The sequence below is a fragment of the Zeus faber genome (genome assembly GCF_960531495.2).
Source record: "Zeus faber genome assembly, chromosome: 4".
NCBI lineage: Eukaryota > Metazoa > Chordata > Actinopteri > Zeiformes > Zeidae > Zeus > Zeus faber.
In genome coordinates, this window is record NC_137191.1 from 18,319,658 (window position 1) to 18,335,598 (window position 15,941).

Sequence of the window (15,941 nt, forward strand, 5' to 3'; positions counted from 1 at the left end):
CTGTCGATGAGATGATTCACATCTCTGAAGGCCATCACAGTGACCATTAGACCATCAGATAATATGGCTTGGCATCAATACATTTGCTTATAACTTTAATAAAGCTTATGTAACAACATAGGAGACAAAGTCATCAGTACCATCACTCCCTGTTGCTATCTCTGCGCGGGGCCGAATCAAAGCTGTGCTGCAACTGTCAACACCTCTGTTTATGGAATAACTTTCTGCTAACCACAGTGCATGTTGACCCAACTAAACCTTGCAGAAGAAGTAATTGTGTCTATCATTTGGTCAAAGTTAGTGAACTGTTGAACTGACCATGGAACGATGCTGGCATTTCCAAACCATGCACACACACATACACATGCACAAACAACCTCATTTCCCCCTACATTGTGTTAAGAGCGAGAGCGAGAGAGAGAGAGATAAATAAAGCACAGGGTGAAGCCAGCCTCCCTCTTTTCTGAGGCTGCTCATGGGTCTAATACTGCTGATGTAAGTCATGCAGTTTTGATGTAATGGAGGCAGCCAGACAGGCGTGGTGGGTTTTGAGCATTGCTCACTGAACTGTTGTGACCACCTGTTGACATCCCTCCTTTCCCTTTCTCTCTTTCTCTCCAGTAATCACCTTTCACCAATTCATTGCAGACCAGATGTGGAAAAGTGAGTTCACCTTCAGTTATCGCAGCATAATAAATACATTTGATTTGTTGTCACCTCTCTGTCTGACCTGTGGTGCGGTTCAGTTTCTCATCCTTTCTTCTGTTTTTTTTTTTTTGTTTGTTTTTTTTATCTCCCTCAGTTTTCTTGACAGGACCATACGGTCAGTGGTGGAGCAGCACCTCTTCAATCCCGACCCCTCAGAGGATCTGAGTTTATTGGACTCTGAGTTGACTTCGTGCCCCGTGTCTCCGGTGGTGACGCCCAATGCAAGACAGAGACGTCGGCAACAAAGGGAGCTGCAAGTGGAGGCTTTGAGAAGCTGTGAAAGGAGCAGGTAGGGAGGGGTTACATCTACATGCTTTGTTAATCTTTACTTAATCTTAATGACAATTTATCGTGGTTGGGGGATCATTCATTTGCAGTCAAATATCACCTACTCTCAAAGGACGATACCATGTCCTTCCTTGTAAGAAAGAAATACAATCATAACAGGGGAAATCATCTGAGTACTAATTTAATTGTTGCTGGAAACCTGATGGAGTCCCAGAAATAAGAGCATGGTTTGTGGTAAATGGAATTAGCAGCTAAGATAAGCAATGACGTATAAATAAATGAACCGGCAGGATGACCTTTGCACTTTGTTCCCCATGGCATTTAATTCAGCGTCTTCATGTGCTCACATGCTTCACGTGAGAAAGCTGGGAGAGAGAAGGTAAAAGCAAATCTTTTTGACTTTTATTCACCCCTCCGGTTTCCCCCCTCTGGAAATAGAACCACATCCCTCAAGACTGACATCAACAAGGAGAATATACCATCGAGCGTCAAAGCTCATTTTGGGGCAGTCATCGACAGTGAGGCTACCGGGGGACAAGCCCCGCAAAGGGCCCAAAGTGGCCAGTGTGAGCGCACCCCAAAACCCAGGAAGTCCAAACACATTCCTACCCTGAGGCAGCTCATTGACAACCAGGAAGCCCAAACAGTGAGTCATCCCCTTTTCCATTTAATCTCAGTGTGTACATGTGCAAAGTGATGTGTCAGCATCTTTGTGGTGTCTCTCATATCCTCCTTTGCCTTTTGTTTCAACCGGATAGTTCAAGAAGAAAAATGTAGGCAAACAAATCCCTTGACAACAAATCTATGGATTGGTGTATTAAAAGGTTTAAAAGATAGTTTAGAATTTTTCATTTTTCATTTATTTCTACTTTTGTTCTACTTTGTTTCAATTTGTTGAAACAAACTGACACAATACCTCCACCACCTCAAGTGACCAAGAAAAAAACTAAACAACTCAAACGATCAGAAAATAAAAATGCTGCCCTTTTGAATGCAATTTTGCCGACTCTTTTGGCAACTTGGATGCCACTTCAAGTTTCTTTGCACTTCATTCCAGTAATGAGGTGCATAGCGCTGAAAACTAATCAATTCTTTGTTGGTAACTGCTTGGCAACCAGTTTACCGATCAGGTTTTGAACTAAATAGGCATTGGACTACCGCCTAATAATTCCCGGCATTGTATTGCACCGTCCTCCTCTAACCCACCACTGTAAATCCAAAAGCAAGTTAAAAAAGAGTGCCATTAGCATTAGCTTTGAGTACTATTAAAAAAAACTTGCTTGTTGTTTTTTCCTGCAGGTATTTGAGAGCATAATGTTCTCTACAGTGTTTATAGACACTGCAAAGCACAGTGTATTCATGTTAATGTGACATCAACTAGATTTGAATCTTGCTGATGGAAACCTTTTATATGTCAATATACTGTAGTGTATATCTTAAATCTAGCCATAGAGCCAAATAAAATACCTGAACAGCTGCTGCCTGACTGCCAACAAGCTTGAGAGTCATAACCAATAATGCATTACAGAGATGAGAGCTCTATACAACGAGGGGGCAGGGAGTTCAAAGTCATGGGGAGGACAGGCTGTGAAGCATTGGGTTTAAGTAACATGAGCTAATCTCAGAGCCACGTTCCAGCACTTCAGTTTACTCGTGCAAGCACTTGTGTTTATTTACCAATACATACACTCAAAAAAAGTGTATGTGCCGTCCCCCTGGTTACTGGCCAATGGAAAAAATAAGGTTCACAGCTCCTTGCCTAAGAAACAAGTGTCTGAACGACATGCTCTGTATATGTGTGTGCGTGTGTGTGTGTGTGTGTGTGTGTGTGTGTGTATGTGTGTGTGTGTGTGTGTGTGTGTGTGTGTGTGTTTGTGTTTTCATCATGTCTCCTTATGTAAGATAAGACACATAACACTTTGACATAAATATATGATAGCGGCCACTGTATAAATTCCTGTTGGCAGGACAAGCGCTATATTGAATGACTGGTTGACAGCAGAGGTTCAGCTGTGTTCCTGAAGAGAGCCTTGGTGTGTGTGTGGGTGTGAACAGGGTCTGTGTGAATATCAGCTTGTTGTGTTGAGGGCCAGAGGGGCAATTAAGGACCCTCCTTAAGTCTTTTTTCCAGGACGATATGCAATGTACAATAAGCAGCAGTTACAATAACAGTTTCAGGGGTGTAATAACATATTGGTACACTTAAGATCTAGTGCAGCTACTGATCATTGCTGAAACCCAAGTAATCACAGTCCTTTGCTCAAATAATAACAAAAAAAAACATATACCTGTACATATTGCAATTTAATGCAAAACTAATAATGCCTAATTTGAACCTCATTTGTCTAAATCCCACATTAACGAAAATGTTAGCTTGACCGAAACATGAACATGTATGTACAGGAATAAAACAAGATCCTACTGTATTCCAATGCAGGATGCTATATTGAACAATTACCCTTGTTTTTTGATAAATATACAACCAATAGACATCCCTCATTTATTTTATATGATTCAAAGTGTTTTTATTTTTTGTTCTATATCTGCAAGTATAGTGTTATACAAATGCTGTCACCCCTTTTCTTTGTGGTTTTCTTTTTGTTTTTTTGATCCTCTGAGCTTGTCATATTTGTGGGGCTTATTCATTCAGTGTCTCTAAATCAGTAAAATCTAAATCTGGTTTTAACTGTGGGCAACATCTGATGCCCTTGTATTGCTCTACAACCAAATTGCACCCACACACATTTTATACTGTGCAGCCTGCAGAGTATCCCAAATGGTACAAATGTTTAATATTTAATTAACCTATTTGATCAAGAGGATGAAAGTAAATCATAAATAAATAAATTGGTATTTTAAAATGCTTATTTTTTTTAATAAATTTTGAATTGGCCGCACCATGGGGTCCATGGTCCACATGCGGACCTCAGGCTACAAGCTTGACACCGCTGCTCTTAATGCACCACAAACAGTTTCATTTAGATATTGTGATATTGTCTTTTAGGGACATTTTTAGGGCAGCGGCGTGCCTTGGGTCTTTAGGGACCATCCTATTTTGATGGCCTTACGTAAGCATTAATCTGTCCTAGTGAAGTGTATTTGAGCAAGGCAGTAAAGGATATGGTATTCCATAGGATATGATGATCAATTAAACATTATTTCTCTGTTCATTGCAGGAATGCACTCCCATGACAGAAGCGCATAACACATCTGGATCGTCCGCGAAGGAGTCATCACTGGGAACGTAAGCATAACGACACCTTTTAAAGCTTTCAGATAATTTGTTCTCAGGGTCGTTCTCCTCTGTATGAACACCAAGGTTACACCAACTAAAAACTCATCGTCGCTGATAAGCTGCTGGAATACACCAGAAGCCAGCACGTTGTCTCAAGGCTCCATTTTTCCTTAGCATCATGTTGCCTAAACACACTTTATCTGATCGACTCATGAGAGCACCAGGGTGGTGTGGGTGGTGTGGGTGGTGATGGGTGGGCATGGGGTTTAATATCCAAACTGTATCTGTGAGAACACATACAGACTTTGGATATTTGGAAAAATAAGAACATTTTACCCACACAGCTTTAGTTTGTTGTGATATCAGAGGATATAATGGGTTTATGGTCCCCACCACTAAGCTTTGCTTTCTGTAATTTGTTTTCTGTTTTTAGAAATGAGATTCCAAGAAAACATGGCCACGCTCCTCCACAGGTAAATTGTACTGCCCTCTTCTTTCTAACCTGCCTCTCAAATTCATTTACCTGTTTACCTTTTTTTCATCTCTCTATTTTTTCCGCCTCCCACCAATATTTAATCTTACATAATGCCTACAAACTCAGTGCATTGGGATCTGAGTGTATACAGCTCCTGGGTGGAGATAAGGGAAGACGGGGATAGTGGGTAGACGTGGGATGTGGTGGGAATGGAGGAGCAGGTTTGGTACTTTGAAGGTAGTGTACCTCTCAAGCTTCAGTCTGCGACATATGGAAGGATCTGTTACAACAATCAGCGTAAAAGTTATATAAACAATATCTGGGGGAGATCATATGGTACAGCTCTAGGTGTATGCTTGCCTGAGAGCTTGATGTTGTTTAAATCAAAGGTGTGCTTGGTTTGATATTCTTCCTTGGCATAAGCATTCTGTGGAATCATTTGGCAAGGTGCAGTGGTGCACCAATCCAAATAATCTTCGAAGGTCAAGCTGAGCGTTCAGCCCCATGGAATAACTGGACAAATCTCCCCCCACAATCACAGAGACCAATCTGATAATGCTGCAGGCGGGACACTGAGCTGGCCACTCTGTCTATGTGCATCCCATAATAAGAAACCTTTTAACTGTCAGTGGAAGTGACACTTCCAAGCTTTAAAAAAATTATGAATGTGTGATCTGATCGTCGCGTGGACCAATAAGCAGCTGACTCCTAGTCACCATCGTTGCCTCGGCAACCAAGAATTTACAGCACAGCTTACAAAACATATTATTAGTATAGTCTAACAATATATAAAACAAAGTGAAATGTAAATGTAAAAAGCAAAAAAATATATATATATAGCGGCAGGCAGCAACACACGCGGTCCAGTTTAGTCGTGTTAGCTGCGATTTACAGTTTCCCGGGTTCTCTGAAACGCAGCATGATTTTCCGAGTTTACGTTGAACGCAGCATGGACTCCCCCTGGTCTGTCGTCTCCTGGTTGCTCGTCTCGCGGAGCAAACACTATGCAGTCTACACAGCCCAACCCTCCCGTCTTTAAAACAACCCTCCTTGTTTGCCTGTAGACCAGAACTTCGCATTGTTATAACTCATGGTGTTGTCTGTAGAAATAGAGCTGCACTCTCAGTGACGGGTGGCCCTTTGATGCCGTGTTGGGAATGCAATTTATTTGTTGAAATATTTCGCTGGATCTTGAACGCAACGCTCAGTCGCACATTTCAGTGTTTTTCCGAGTGGACGCGTTGACAAGATTCTGTGGATTGCTTTTTATTATATTTTTCATTCATCCGGCAAAGTAATGTGGGGCACAGATGTCCAACTGGACATTCTCAATCAGAACCTGCACATTTCTTGTAAATACTACGATGCTGTCATAAAGCGTCTTACTGTTAATCTCGTCTCTTTCATTTTATTTACAAATAGTGACGTATCAGTTAACCAAGACAGCTGAGAAAGACCAACATGAAACTGAAATAAATTGTCACTTGAAACGCAGATGCATCTCAAGCATGGTGCTGACATGTCAGGCGTAATTTAATTTTAAGGCAGGCTCTCATAGTTCACAATGCAGCCTTGTGAAAGGCTTGTGCCTCAAAAGTGAGCCTTTTTATTGTGAGTACAGGATGTGTTATTAAAGGCCTTTGGCATACAACCAAAACACTGTTTACCCACTTAAGACAAGGCTGGCAGAATTGATTTCTCACCTGATTTTCCCTAGACTCTACATTCTGAAAATGGCCCTGCTCTTTGAATTAAATTCACTGTATAATAGAATATAAAACATAATAAAGAAAATATTCATAAAAATATAAAAAATAAATTAATAATGGATAAACATAAACTTCTTCATCTCGGTAGTCTCAATGCAACATGGTGGGAAAATAATGAAATAACTGAACTGAAATTTGACAGAGCCTAGGTGACAGTAGCTGGAGTAACTAGTTACTACACTTTAATCAAGAGGTTTTGTTGAGATAATCCATACATCAATATTCTCACTTGTTTCACCATTTTAAAGGGGAGTTAATCAATGCGTCACAACACCAAATGTTCCTTGGCAGGCGGGGTGGTTCTAAAGACACAAAGGTATACCACACTTATTTTCTTGCCAATGGCTCAAATCTGGATACCCTAGACAACTGGCCAACCTTTATTGTCAGACCCTGAACCAGTATTGGCTGTTTACAATCACAGCAGCCTCGGCTTGAGTCGGACCTAGTGTGATTTGGCATGAGCCTGCTCTTCGACCCGGATTGGTACCTGCTTCTCTGGTGGTGATCTGGACCAGCGGCACAGAGAAGATTTAAACGGTTCCCCACCAATATGCTGGAATCTGATTCTACTCTACACAGATGGGGTTTGTAGCAGGGCTTGGGCTATGGCTCTGGCACCGTCAGTGTTCTACTGTGAGGCCATCTGGACCGAGCCTGCTGCGTCGCTATGTGTTAAGCTGGTGCAGAAACCAGCTGACAGTTTTACACCCGATCACAACACTGACGTCACGCTCATGGTGCCATCCGACTGTTTTCAGACGTTGTTTGTCTTACTGGCAGATTAATGCCAATCCTTGCGCCGAAGCTGCTGTGCACCAGGCTTCTTTGCCTCCTTAAAAGCTGATAATTTACCATCTTCCTTGTGGCACTCCACAACTACATACACTGTATCATGAAGTTTTTTTCAGCAGTGACCTCAGCAAAGGCACACGCTATCTATCACCAATTCTGTCACACACACGCACTGCCGCTTGCAGTTACTGTACTAGTGTGTCAGTGTGTAGAGTGCCTGAGTTCCTGAAACCTGATAATACTGACACTTCTCTCTGCGAGAACATGTTGTACCTACTGTATACTCTACGACACAAGTTGCCACGTCCCCTGTAAATCAGTAAGTTTTATCGCAATGAATATGTATGTATGGTCTCAAACGCCCATAATCACACGCACAAACGCACTTAAGACCTTCTTGACGACGGTGATTCAAGTTTTCTATCTTAAGAAGATTGCTTTAACACCCGCATGTCAACAACAGTCCTGCAAAATAAATTAATTAATTCATCTAATCAACATGGAATGCTTCTTCAGATAGACTTTTATCTAACAAAGTCTTTTCTTTAATAATGTGGTGCTCCATGTTCTGCCCAATGAAGAGTGAGCACCGCGGAAAGCATAAAAGGCATGGGGATTCTTTAAATATGGTATCACCAAAAGGATATCTTCTTGCCAGGTTTTTTGGTGTACATGTCTGTGTTTTTCCGTTTCTGTATTCACTCTCACATGCATGCCTGTGTGTGTGTGTGTGTGTGTGTGTGTGTGTGTGTGTGTGTGTGTGTGTGTGTGTGTGTGTGTGTGTGTGTGTGTGTGTGTGTGTGTGTGTGTGTGTGTGTGTGTGTGTGTGTGTGAGAGAAAACGCAGACCTGCATCTGCAAGTATGTCCTGGTCTGTGTCTCAGTATATGCATTCAACTGCAGCATTGTTTTCGTTAAATTCCACCATGTGTTTGCTTGTGTCCTATTTATGAGCCCCCCATCAAAGACACACAAAAGCAATCACACCCACCCCCTCTTCCTTAGCTGCTCCAGGACCACTCCTGATGATGTAATCTTGGCATAAGTGATTTAAATATACAGCAGTGGATTATGTCTCAGAGAATAAAAACATGAGAGTGATGAACCATGCTTGTGTGTGCACATTTTATATTCCACCACTGCCGCTTCACTGCAGGCAAGAAAGCATCTCTGCTTAAGTGGATATTTGGTCCTATTTTCTTCTGCGGATTTTGACTCGCTAGGGTTTATTTTGCAAGAATAGCATTTCAAAAATTCTGCCTTTTGTTATTAACAGTAATGATAAGCAGGTAATAATTCAATCAATCAGCTGAAAGAAATAGCATGATCAAATCATCAAGTGAAAGCCCTTCTCTCAAGTCGCTTTTACTTATTAATTTGATCTATGAGTTGTTTTATCTACGTCCCTGTGTTAAGGGTTTGACAACTGTAGTAGCAGCGCTTACAAATAGCTAATAGCCATTTAAGGCCATTTACAGAAACAAAAGAATGACAGAATCACAATCTGTTTTTCAGCAACTATTTCCTGTGCTTCAGTAGGCTGCATGGATTTATTTTGTTTTTGAATGCAAATTAGCCCATACTGCAATTCCATCATGACTATAAGCTTTGTTTATGTTAATTAATTGCCTGGTTCATCTTGAGTGTGGGTGTGTCTTTGTCTTTGCTAACAGGGTTTTGAGTGAGTGGTTATGATCTAGTTGGGCGTTCTGGAATGAAAGGTTATTTAATGTCAACATTGGCGGCAAATAGTTTGCTTAACTGCAATTGCTCCTTAAAGCTGCCAGTAACTCTCTGGTATTACTAACAAAACAACAGGGGGTGTAGCAAGTGAATGGTGGTTAGTGCGCCCCATCCCGTAAGTAGCCTGTGGTATTTATGAGGGATATCACCAGTTGCGTCTTGATTTGTTTTTCCTAAAAATAGCTTGGTCCCACGCCCAGAAAGAGGAAATGGGATCCAGTAGGCTTTGTACGAGGTAGTCTAGTGACCAAGCTTTTATACATGACTAGCTGAATATGCTGTTTCATGGAAAAATAGTTTGCATGATACCAGAAAAGGATGTTCAGACTTGGAATGCGATCACAAATAGCAGCGATTGGTCTTCTTGTAAGGTATTGTCAGGTAAAGCTGCTAATATGAAAGGCCATTGTTCATAGAGTAGCATCTGGTAATTACATCCGAGTGTGAGAAAGTTTAATATGGGAAGGGGAAATGATGATAAAGTAAAAGGCCTTTGTAAACAAAGAAAGTGTGAATTTTATTTATTTATTTATTACTTTAAGAGAAAAAGGGAGTTGGAAGAGTGACTGGACTTGAGAGACAGAATATAAAACACGATCTATGATCTGAGGCTCATGTTTGTCTGCAAAGATTCATCAAGTCAGCCTACGTGTGTTGGCAAACAATCTCTGCTTTTCCTCTTCCAGAACTTCCTCCATGCCCCTCCTTTACTTGTTCCCTTGTGCTCTCATTACTGTGAAATAAACAACTCAAGTCCAGAGAGAGAGAGAGCGAGAGAGAGAGCGAGAGAGAGAGAGAGAGCGCAGCGCAGTGGGGGGGGCGGGGAGGTAGGAAGCCGTGTGGGAATCCACTTGGTGAGAGAGGGGGAGGGAGGGCTTGGCCAAGCCCTCCCTCCCTCTCTCAGCCATAGACAGATGGGCGGATGTTTTGGCCAGGCAACTCCACCAATCAGGAGCGAGGAGCAACCCCCCCCCCCCTCCGGAGTTGCCGTTCTTGGGCAGGGCTTGTCTGAGGGACTGTGTGGCAGGAACTTAAAGAGTGTGCTCACTGGTTGGCCATCGTTGTTGAGCGCTTTGTCCTTCTCTCTCATGGTTGTGCAGAGGTTAAGAATGAAGATCCAGGAGTCACCTGTCATTTGTGACACGGGGAGAGTCAGCAACGGAGGAGGTGTGCGCGGCTCGGACCCGGAGAGCTGCGAAGACGTCCCCCGGCTGGACCTGACAGCACTGACCGAGGACAGCAACTGGGGAGGTAGGTCTGGAGTTCCCACCCCCCTCTCCTGTGCTTATGTAATTTCTTTTCCCTCGTTTTTTATGGCTCCCCTACTGTTGGGTTAAGACAGAACCAGCAAACATGCAGGCTTTTACACGGGGGAAGACACACACACACACACACACACACACACACACGATTCTCCACCCAAATCCAGTTCTGCACATGGCCGTCTGGGTAGCAGCTGCACACCTTCTGCTCCATATCCTCCTGCTCCCCCTCCTCCTCTTCTGCCTACTCGATTTGGCTCCTTCTGCGTCTCCTGCGAGATTCAATTGTCAAAGATCCTCTTAAGTTCTCTGGCTGTCTATACCTGGAAGAGAAACACTTTGCCTTGTTTGTTTGTTCGCTTGACCTGTTTGGCAGTTGATACAGTACTTATTTTGGCAGACTACATTGGTGTCCTGGATCAGCATCTGTATCTCAAAATCCGTAAACGAAAGATGCATTATGTGAATAGTGCAAGCGCTACGTTTCTGCTGTGGTTGGTTCCTCTGAAATGTCTCCTGCTGTATTTACTAGACTGCTAAAGTCCTTTTTGTGGTTTCCACATTCATCTGTGAGTGACTGCTGCAATAATCAACATCTATAACTAATCATTAAAGGGGAGGACAGGATTGATAAACAGTGCACCAATCCTCAGCCATAGAAGCTTGGCATGTGTTCAGGAAGGCTCAGGTCCAGGTGAGCACTTTCTGGGTTGGCTTCCATTTAAAAAACATTTTGATTTGTATAAAATTCAAAGAACACTTTGTGTTTGCACAGTTTCCCCACAGATAAGCATTGCAATGTATGCCTATTTGCACATATTTTTATTTGATGGAAGCTTGGCACCGACTTAAACCTAGGTGCAGCAAATAAAGTGCATCAATTTATTTATTAATGTGCGGTAGTCAATGGCCATTCATAGGTTGCAGAAGGAGCTGTCTACATTATTTATAAGCCTCTTGTTGCTGGTCAAAAGTTACTTGTGCATTATTGATTAATTTGAGAATTTAGGATTAAACATTTAAGAAATCTTCTCATTAATAGAATTGTAACGCAGGTGTAAATGGTTAATACCAGTATTTGATTTTGATATACCAGAGGCAGATTTTGATATTTGACTTAGTGGGACATATATAGAGGGACAAATTTCCCACTAACTGTGAATTCACTGGATTGTTTCATCAGGGCATTGAATCTCCATTCAATTGGTTGGTTACTGTTTTTACAGCAAACTTATTTGCATTGGAATGGTTACAGGCAGGACCATTCTTATGGGGAAACAAATCAAAAGTCTCGGGCATGCAGCAACATGTGTTTCCATCTTTCCATTGCAATATACTGTAGCTTTTCCTGCCACAACCTTTTTCTTCAGTTTTCAGTCAGTCTGGCACTTCTGTCTTGGGCAGAAAAACAGAATGCTTTGAAGAGGAATATTGCTCTTTGTAATCAGCCTTTTTACTCAAGCAGCTTTGTTTTGTTCCCTCACAGATTAAGCCACTACAACTTAACTTGGTGGAGCTCTCTAGTGGCTAAAGCTGAAACGTCAATTCCACAGAGCTTCAGCTTTGTTGAGTTTGCTCCAACAATGAGAAGGGGATTCATTTATTACAGACAATCTGACAAGCTGGCTCGCTGCGCCCAAGGCTGTCATTGTATTATGTATCGAGGTTTGGAGTTAGATGTGGAGCCTCGCCTCAGTCTGGCACATGGTGTGAACGCAACTGTGTTTCCCTGTGTGTGTGTGTGTGTGTGTGTGTGTGTGTGTGTGTGCATGTGTGTGCGTGCATGTGTGTGGGTATGACATGGGAGTGGAGGTGTGATTTCTAGAGAGGGAGGATTGGCGTGTGTTAAGGAGGGGTTGGCTAAATATCTACAGACCTTGAAGAAATGCAGATTCCTGGTCCAGTTTTCCACGGGCTTCTATTTGAACATTCAATACGGGATTGTTTCTTAAGAATCCTTCCCCTCCTGTTCTTCCAGAAGCCAAGCTTGTGGTTAAGACACGTCATGCGTTCAAAAGCCTTTAAGATGATTGATAGTCAAAAACATTTTAAGTTTGGTTTCAATTTCATGCCCTGCTTTCCCCTCAATTTTTATGAAAACAGAAAGTGGAGATACATTTACTAATTGGATGTCCCACACTAGAAACTCTAGAAACTCTATGGTAACCGGGACAAAGAAAGACAATTTTTCAGCAACATTAGGCTACTAGCTAGTGTCAATAACGGAGAGTGAAAGTAAACCTAGAGACCACTAAAACACAGGTTTTCAGTTGGAGGGTTTTCTATGCAGATGGCTGGCGCTCTGAATAGCCATGAAACGGCTTTAGTCACTCAGTTGCAAAGAGGTAGGAATAAATGTATTTACGGTGAGTGGCAGCTTGGACAACCATACTATTGTACCGTTTGAACGTTTGGTACTATAATAAGTTGAAATTGCTTGTAATCACTACATTGCACGAGGGAATGTCGTAGAAAAACATGACCTAGCTCAGAAATGCAAAAACTAAATCCTGGAGGTGGCCTTTAAGGAAGTGGAAGGGCAATGAAACCTTTGTCCCAGTAAAGTTTGTGCCAGCTTCTGTCATGGCGACCCGATATTCGTCTCTGGTCTGTCCTTGTCTGCCTGCCAAGAGACTGTGGGGCTATTCAGAGTGTGGAGACATCAGAAGATTTCTTAAGACTTATAGTAGAGGATCATACGCTCATGAGCATCTCAAGTAAACTCCCCAAACTCTTGCAAACATTTCCAGTCTTGATTGTATGTTGTTTGATGCGGCGAGGAGGATGGATAGCGGCGGCTTGTTTTGTCCAGACTTATTCCTCTCGTTCTATTCTGACGTATGTGTTGTCCTTTCCCTCCCTTCCTTCCTTCTTCTCTCTTCCTTTTATTTCACTAGATCGCTCCTTTTTCACTACCCCTTTCCTTGATTTCAAAAGCACTTTCCAGTCAAATGATTGTGATGGTAAGTCGTGTGACTTTCTCCTAATAACACCTGAATGAAAGCAAAGGCTAAGTGTGTGATTCCCAAGCTTTCCCACTGGATGTCAACATTAATCAAAACAGAACCATCAGAAAGGTTGTGGTCCAGTATCCCAGCACAAAGCAAGTGGTCGATTGCCAACTTTCACACTTAGCCCTCATTCGTATGCACTAGGCGAATCCTGATCACGCAGGGACCAAGTGATTTAAAACCTTCATTTTAAAAACACCATGCTGCGATACTGGTCGGCCACAGGATTTTGTTGACAAGGGCCCAGGAAGGCATTTGGTTTGACTGAAGCCTCGCCTTCTGCTGTGAGGAGCCCTGCGGTGAATCCTGACGCGTTGCTGTTGCTGCATGGTGAGGTGCACGTACCTTCAAGCGCAGGGTGTCTCAGGCTGGAATTCAAGCTAAGTCACTGCACCCTGGAACACTGGAAAAACAGTTCTGTGCAGTATCAAGGGTGTGTGTGCATATTTTCGCGAGTAAATTTCTGACGTGTCGAATGTTTGGAGTGTAAATACCCCTCAGAGCTTGTCTTCACACTAGCTGTCTAACTAACTGCTTCTAGGTGTGGTGAGAGCGGGATACTCGATATATTTTCTTATCTTTCCATGAAATATATCTCCAGGTTAACGTATTAACAGAACCTTCTCTACCTGCCCGGCAACAGACCTTCTCTGTTTCCTACCGTCTGGCTCATTTCTTTGGCTCGTGCATTCACTCTGCGTACGTGGTGGAATCTAAAAGTGTAGTCATGACTGTTCCACTCAACAGGGGTCATGCTCCGACATTATCCCATGGAGAGCATCGTAGTGCAGCCAGCCATTATTTATAGTCCAGGGATTGTCAGGGGTATCTGCATGGCTATTTTCATCAGACATAATTATTGTGAGAGTGGAGTCTGTAGCCAGGGGATGAAGGGAGACATGGAACGGCGGTGAGAGTGCAACATCTGTCACTGCCGTGTTTTTATTTTATTTTTTTTAGAGTGTGAGTTTAGAGAGTACTCAGCGTCCACATTGACCTTCACAGTGCCAGGAAAGTGCCAAGAGGACTCAAGATGAATGGCTGGCATACTAGTAGGGTCACAGTTTGTGTTAATTCTAAGAGATTAAATTGGATTGGATCTTTCCACCAGACCTTGGACCGTTTGGACCTTGGCGTTGAATCTGGTCAGCCCTAGGGGAAGAATTTAAAGTAAATAGCCTGCTTTCACGGAGATGTCGTTAACTGACCCTATACTGCCCATCTCATGATAAACCTTGGGTGCCTGGATGATGTTATGGCCTCTCTGCCCTTCTGCTTTATGAGATGATTTGTTTCATTATCTGACCAATGTGTGTTTGTGTTTGTGCTCAGAGCCGGTTCCTGCGTACTCGTCGTGGCAGAGGGAGAGCATGGACCGAGAGGAGGCCCGGCTGTCCCCCCATGCCGGCGGGCGTCTGATTCGGCAGCTGATGGAGGAGAACAGCGACCCCATGCTGTCTCCTCGCTTCTACGCTTATGGACACTGCCAGCAGTACCTCGATGACACCGAGGTGCCGCCCTCACCGCCAAACGCTCACTCTTTCGTAAGGTAAGCCTACCATGTTTCTTCAGGTTGCCCCACATGTAAGAAGCAAGGAATCCATTTGCATCTTCTTAGTTTACTGTGTTGACAATGTAATAACGCTAGCTGTGTGTGTGTGTGTGTGTGTGTGTGTGTAGTCGCAGGCGTAGTTCGTCTCTCGGGTCCTGCGATGATGAAAAAGAAGAGCTGACCTCAGCGCAGCTGTCAAAAAGGATCCATGTACTCAAGAAAAAGATTCACAGGTTCGAGGAGAGGTTTGAAGAGGAACGGAAATACAGGGTAGGTAATAGTTGCCTGATGTAAAAGAGAACAGATTTAGGAGAGATCAGATTTAAACAGCCCTTTAGTGGATGGGTCTCGCATGACTTGCTGTGAGACTACTTTTGGTAGAGAATTTATTGTCTATTGTCATCTGTTATTGAATTTCTCAGTTGTTTAGTCTCATCTCATCTTATCTTATTGTTGTTGTATTTTGCTAGCCATCTCACAGTGATAAAGTGGCAAACCCAGAAGTGCTGAGATGGGTTAACGAACTGACAAAGCTTCGCAAAGATATGAAAGGTAGGCCCAAACTGGAGGGGAGATATAAAGCACCCTTTGAAAAGAGTCTTTATATGTATATACAGTATGTCCTCAAATATCATATTTACACAACTTCTCATTTTTCCATAGAACACAAGCTGATCAAGTCCGAGGAGGATCTGCCGCCGCTGACCCGCCAGCGCAGCAACACGCTGCCCAAGAGCTTCGGCTCCCAGCTCGAGAAGAAGCCCCAGCAGGAAAAGGCTCCCCTGCCCCCCGTGGAGAGCACCCTGGAGGTGGTGCTGAGCAAGCTCCAGGAGAAGAGGGAGGAGGTGGGACGCCCAGAGGACATCAAGGTGGGGCCGAAGGCCACCCTGCACCCTTACGGAGAAATACTTGTTTTTAATATCTAAATCAGATACCTTTGTATTATCGACTGAAAGTAGTTTCTATCTTCAAAGATGAAATGAAACGTTTGCCCGGTTCCAGTTCAGTAAATGTCATGTCATGGGTCATGTAAGTGGGAGATCATTGAGTCATACATACTTGACCATAGTTCACCTTGTCATCTGCAAACCAAACCAAGGAACT

The 15,941-nt window shown here is 43.0% G+C and overlaps 1 protein-coding gene across 1 annotated transcript in view; it reads left to right on the forward strand.

Moving 5' to 3' along the window:
* fam13a (family with sequence similarity 13 member A) overlaps positions 1–15,941 on the forward strand; it is a gene marked incomplete at its 5' end in the record, with an annotated part of 57,847 nt that overhangs the window by 36,440 nt on the left and 5,466 nt on the right. The window contains 11 exons of the mRNA XM_079999461.1: positions 622–663; positions 803–997; positions 1,435–1,642; positions 4,173–4,240; positions 4,665–4,704; positions 10,113–10,263; positions 13,172–13,237; positions 14,618–14,834; positions 14,966–15,107; positions 15,308–15,389; positions 15,501–15,706. Coding sequence (XP_079855587.1) covers positions 622–663; positions 803–997; positions 1,435–1,642; positions 4,173–4,240; positions 4,665–4,704; positions 10,113–10,263; positions 13,172–13,237; positions 14,618–14,834; positions 14,966–15,107; positions 15,308–15,389; positions 15,501–15,706 — 1,417 coding nt within the window. The remainder of the gene's footprint in view (positions 1–621; positions 664–802; positions 998–1,434; positions 1,643–4,172; positions 4,241–4,664; positions 4,705–10,112; positions 10,264–13,171; positions 13,238–14,617; positions 14,835–14,965; positions 15,108–15,307; positions 15,390–15,500; positions 15,707–15,941) is intronic.